Below are 6,037 nucleotides of genomic sequence, written 5' to 3' on the forward strand. Positions count from 1 at the left end.
ATATTTTTTTAATCAAAATTCTTTTCGTAGTCAGAACTTACATCTGAGATTTTTTTATTAAGGTAAAAAAACTTATTCATCCTATTATAACTCCGAAGGGTTGAAATAAATGTCACATGTAATCCAAGTTCTAATAAATCAAGAACAATATAAATGTAACTAAATAGTAGATTGGCATAAACAAAAATAACTTTCTTGATATGTGAGGTCCAAAAAGGGACTAGACATAAACAAGTATTAATGAAAAAGAAATAAAGACAAAAAAACTTTATTCTTTATTGAGAAAAATAACAACATTGAAAGCACTTATTTCGTACCCCACCATCCATGCATAGTCCTAAATTGTCCATGACCCTCTTTTATGATTTTCCAAAAAAGAAAAAAAAAAAAACTTTGGGTAATAAAAAATAAAAATATTAAATTAATGTGTGCACAAAATTTCATAAATAAAAAGACACACCATTTTCATTATTTTTTTGTATTATAATTTTTCATTTTGGAGTTTATAGGCTTGGATGCTCAATAACTCTTGCAATTGCTATTGACAAGTAGGACCCATCCCAAGACCCCTCCCAAAACCCCAACCCATACCCAATAATTTTAAATTAAAAAAAAAAAAAAAGGGTAGTTCACACAAAATAGGATATTAATCCTATGAAAGATTGACACGTGGATGATCGATGTATTTTTACATCTCACAGCTTCAGCAGATCGCTTAGCTCCGTTGGTCCGATGAATAGGAAACCAATAAAATAGCTTCATTCAACGGCGTCGACGCCAACATTCCGGTGTAAGGGAGTGATCTCTTTTAGAGTCTCTGCAGTAGTCGTAGACCAAGTAGTGACGGTGAACCCAGTTCATGGCCTGACGTTGTTGCCTAGAAAGGCCACCGGATCGGTAGGGCGAGGCGGACACAGGGTGGCACCACCGTGATGAATAGGCGGTGCAACCACTCGCCTTGAAATTCATGAATTTTCCGTAGAATGGTTGGTACCTATAATCAGCTTTATATTTACCATCCTCAGTAGCCCATGAAGATGCATCCCATATGGATCCATATAACCACATTGGCCTTAATGGAAATGTTGCAACACTCTTCCTTGCATACCTCCTTATTGGCACATCATCCACCAAAAATCTAAGTAAATAAAACAAGCAAAATAACAACATAATTAGTTAAGTCAAAGACGGAGTCAGGATTTCTGCTGAGGGAGTTTAAAATCTGAAGAGAAACTCATCGAAGAGGGTTCAACATCTACAATATATATACATAAAAATCGTTTTAATCATGTATTAATAGTATAATTTTCGTCCAACGAAATTCGAACGAACCCCTATTACTAAGCTGGCTATACCGGCCAAGCGGAATACTAATTTTTAAATGTATGAAATTTTACAGAAGAAAAAATAAAAATGTATTGCTTAGTCCATGAAGTATCTCAAGTTCATACACAACCTAAGGAGGAATCACACTCCAAAGAGATGGAACATAGACCTTTTACTTTAACCGAAGCATCGGTCGATGATCCTTCAAGTCAAACTCATGACCTATAAATCAGATGAAAATAACTTTACTGCTGCTCCAAAACGCTCATTTTACTTTTACGAGACTCGCATTCATACAGAACCTAAGGAGGAATCGCACTCCGAGGAGGCAGAAAGTGGACCTCTTACTCTAACCAAAACATCAATCGTTGATTCTACAAGTCAAATTCACAACCTATAATCTATAGATCACACGAAAGTAGCTTCATTTTTGTATATATTGTTTTAAATTTTTTGTGGGGTTAATGTATTTTGGACATATATGCAAAATCTATTTTTTTTAGTGAAAAATGGTGGACCTATTATATTAGCTACTATTGGGAAAAGGACTACTACATGAATTATCCTTTTAACATGGTCCCCTTTTATGCAAAAAAGAGAAAATGAAGTATCCAAAATACAACATATGTCCTTAAATTTATTTGGTGGAATCCATGATTAAATTCATTGGAGGACAACCATACTTTAGTGTCAAATGATTTTTGTCGGTAGAATAATTCCTTAGAAATAAATATATTAACACTCATCATATAATAAATTATACTTGTGTCTCGATTCGAAATACGAGAGTCAAATTAACCAATTTCTCATGTGAATTTGAATTCTTTGAATTATGATTAAGACATGTAAATTGAAACAGATGGGTTAATACTTACATGATTTCTCCAACATTCAGCGTCTTAATTTATGTGTCTAGGTTAGAAGTATGAAAATCAACTTGAATTTAAATTTTTTGGAAAGTAACTAAGACACGTTAACTAAAACGAATTAATACTTTCATAATTTCTTTGCGACTCATCATATAATAAATTAACTCTCACCGTTTCAATTTATATGTCTTGATTTCAAGTCATAATTTCTCCAACACTCATCATATAATAAACTAACTCCCAACGTCTTAATTTATGTGTCTAGATTCGAAGTATGAAAATCAATGTGAATTTAAATTTTTTGAAAAGTCACTAAGACACGTTAACTGAAACAGAGGGACTAATACTTTCATGATTTCTCTATGACTCATTATATAGTAATAAACTAACTCCTACCGTCTCAATTCATATGTTTTGATTCAAAATGCAGAAGTCGAACGAATTAATTTTCGATGTAACTAAGACACGTAAATTGAAACATAATATTGATACTTACATGATTTCTCTAGGACTCCATAAAATAGCATAGTGATGAAAATCTTTTGTAGGATCAAACCACAAATGAAATTTCATTTCTCTTCCAATAATTTTACCATCTCCACTTCCTCTAATATAAACATTTGTTTGCAATGTATATGGTTTTCCAAATGTTGTTCCAAGGAATTCTATGTCCACTTCATCATGAAAACCTGGATGTGCTTCATTATTTGAAAGCTGCAAAATATTCAATATTTAATAAATTAATCAACTCAATATGCTTAAAAAAAAAAAAAACAATTAATAATATTATTCTCATCGTTTCAATTTACACGACACACTTTCTTCTTAATCCTCAAAATTCTCATTTTACTCTTATTAAGATATTTATATTCACGCAAATATCTAAAACTTGTTTTAGTCTATAAATTTTAAAAGTTCTTTTTTTTTTTCTTTTCGTAAACGTCGTATCTAGTCAAATTTACGTGGCGTACTTTTTTTTTTCTTCTATTTGTAAGATGTTACATTTCTATATCTATATTTAGAAATGGTATAACATTAAAATTTCCATTTTACATTTACTTAAATCATCTATCATCACATAAATGTTTAAATTCTTAGTCAAATGCCAGTGTCACATAGATCGGAACGAAAATACGCAATAAATATATATATATATACTCCGTTTGTCTATGCATTCTCCAGACCCAACTTTATGTGAATAAACAAATGATTCGATCTTGCAAGGACTCTAAATGTTCACAGTTGTATGTCGGATTCTCCAATAGTACAATTTTTACGAATTCAACACAAGTAAGTACGATAATATTTTTGCAGAATCGGAGCAACATTGAAAATGCTTACATAGAAAGCAGTAATAACTCCGGCCGTATAACCGGGTTGGAGTTTAATAGAAGCTCCAAAATAACCGGATCGAAACGGTTTAACCGACTTGAATCCACTTCCTATACAAAATCACCATAAAAAAAATCAACAATCAAAAAATTATAAATAATAATAATAATAACGTATTCAGTGTAATTTCATACGTGGGTTTAGATGATAGAACGTAACGTACGTAACTGTTTCTGATAGAAACTCGACAGAATCAATAAAATATAAACAACAATATATGCATTGTGATCCCATACCTAGAGAGGACGCAGAACTTATACTTATCGTGATGGACGGAGAGGTTGTTTTTGATAAATTGTTGACATATTCAAGAAAATATAATTGACCACATAGTAGGGTCGTCTAAAATGTAGTAGACCCCGTTACCTTTACCTTGGAGATAGAGAGATTATTTTCGATAGATCCTCGACAGGATCAAGAAAATATAAACAACAATATATGCAGTGTGATCCAATACGTATAGTCTAGAGAGGGCAGAGGCTACGTACGAGACATAGAGGTTCTTTTTGATAAACCATTGACAAATCAAGAAAATATAAATGACGACATATTAGTAGGGTCTAAAATGTATATATAGGAGACAAACTTTTTTCGATAGACCCTCGATAGGATCAAAAAACTATAAAAAAACATATTATGGTCTGTAGATGGTAGAATGTAAGCCGTACTCCTACCTTGAAAGATAGAAATGTTATTTCTGCTAAACCCTCGATAGAATCAAGAAAATATATACAACATCTATTAGGGTCCGAAGACGGTAGAATGTATACGCAAACCGTACCCCTACCTTGAAAGAATAGAAATATTGTTTCCGATAAACCCTCGACGTAATCAAGAAAACATAACAATAAAAAGAATTAAGCACTAATCAAGTAGTAATTGAACAAAACCTGAATTTCTATCAAGCCAAATATCAATGCCATTGCTGTCTACACTTTGATGATTAGGACCCCAAAGATTTTTAAATCCTTGATAAAAACTCATAGACCTAAACTTTGTACTTGGATAATAGCCAGGTGAAAGTGGCCAATTGGCATTAGTGAAAGGAAGCAAAATAATGAACCATAGAAAAATAGTGAAGAAAAATATTGTTGACATAATTTTTGTTGAATGAATAAGAAGAGAAACTGAAAGTGAAAATATGAAGGAAAAAAAAACTTTATAGTAAAGAAGAAGAAGAGAAATTTAATGAATACAAAGAGTTGATGGAGAGACAAGAAGGTGTGTGTATATAGAAGAGGGAAGAAAGCATGGTAGTACAGTTTGATATAAATAGCAAGATTAGTGGGCCCCAATAATATAACATATAGTAGTATACTTTTTGATTTTTCGAAAAAGAGTCAGAAATATATCTAAACTTTGGCGAAGGGGTCCTATGAACCACCTCGACTATTTATTATCGTAATGTTGTTGCATATATTTGTTCAGCTGGACCACTTCAGATCCTTAAATGCTCAGCGTGCGTGTGTTCACGAAGTGGTACAGCTGAGCAAATATATATCGTAAAAATACGATAATAAATAGTCGAATGGGGTCATTGGACCCATGCAAAGTTGAGGCGTGTTACAGCAAATTTCGTCAATGTTTAAATATATTTCGAAATTTTTTTCCTAGATTTTTCGTCTGATGTTCGATATCTGTTTAACTAAAGAAAATCATGAATGAGCAATGAAATTTATCGCTAAACTGTTGCTAAACAGGATGTTTGATGATCTATCAATAATATGTCGTTATAATATATCTTTTTTGTTTTCTCAATCGATGTTCAATCGATATTTACGTAATTATAAAATATAGAGTAATGCATCTAGTATTCCTGAATTATGACCAAATTTCCTACGACATATTTCAATTTTACGGAGGTCCGATTACCTTCATGAACTAAATCATAGTGTATTTTTGTCAACCTTTTTAGCTGGCGTGGCACCTTTTGTCAATATTTTTAGCTAACGTGATACCTTTAACGTGAGTCTCATTTTATGTAATAAAAGTGTCACATCCGCACAAAAGAGTGCCAAAAATGTGCTAACATTGAGTTCAGGGAGGTAATAGCACCCCTGTGCAACTGAAGTATGTCGCAGCAACTTTGACCATAGTTCAGGAATACTGAATGCTTATCTATAAAATATGCAATTCATCATTAAGTTGTCGTCAATGGGATATTTGATGATCCATCACTATTCGTTGTTATAGTATTTTTTTTTTTAATGTCTCACTTGTTGTTCGATCGATATATATTTAATTGAGATTATCTATGAAATTCATCAATAATTTATCCCTAAATAGAATTATCGATTAATGACAAAAGTTTGGACTTGGGTCGTTAATACTTCATGCTTAATTTCTTACAACTTGGACTTGACAAATTATGATTCGTGTCGAAATCGACGTTAGATATAATTTTATTTTAAGATTTGAATTCGAAACTTCTGATTAAATATAATAAGGTT

The 6,037-nt window shown here is 32.0% G+C and overlaps 1 protein-coding gene across 1 annotated transcript; it reads right to left on the reverse strand.

Moving 5' to 3' along the window:
• Window positions 1-252: 252 nt before the first annotated feature.
• On the reverse strand, window positions 253-4,824 carry LOC107843134 (probable xyloglucan endotransglucosylase/hydrolase protein 32). Its single transcript, XM_016687318.2, has 4 exons — window positions 4,478-4,824; window positions 3,537-3,637; window positions 2,692-2,909; window positions 253-1,138 (listed from the first exon to the last, which is right to left on the reverse strand). The coding sequence occupies exons 1-4, from the start codon at window positions 4,683-4,685 to the stop codon at window positions 763-765; spliced, it is 903 nt and encodes a 300-aa protein (XP_016542804.1). The 5' UTR covers window positions 4,686-4,824; the 3' UTR covers window positions 253-762.
• Between the last annotated feature and the right edge of the window lie 1,213 nt (window positions 4,825-6,037).

Source organism: Capsicum annuum, chromosome 9, assembly GCF_002878395.1.
Source record: "Capsicum annuum cultivar UCD-10X-F1 chromosome 9, UCD10Xv1.1, whole genome shotgun sequence".
NCBI lineage: Eukaryota > Viridiplantae > Streptophyta > Magnoliopsida > Solanales > Solanaceae > Capsicum > Capsicum annuum.

Bases quoted from the DNA above. Each gene is read 5' to 3' on its own strand.
- LOC107843134 (XM_016687318.2), bottom strand. From the start codon at position 4,685: ATGTCAACAATATTTTTCTTCACTATTTTTCTATGGTTCATTATTTTG. The intron at 2,910-3,536 runs GTAAGCATTTTC...AATATTTTGCAG, and splicing joins GAGTTATTACTGCTTTCTAT to CTTTCAAATAATGAAGCACA. The intron at 1,139-2,691 runs GTAAGTATCAAT...TTATTTACTTAG, and splicing joins TGGAGTCCTAGAGAAATCAT to ATTTTTGGTGGATGATGTGC.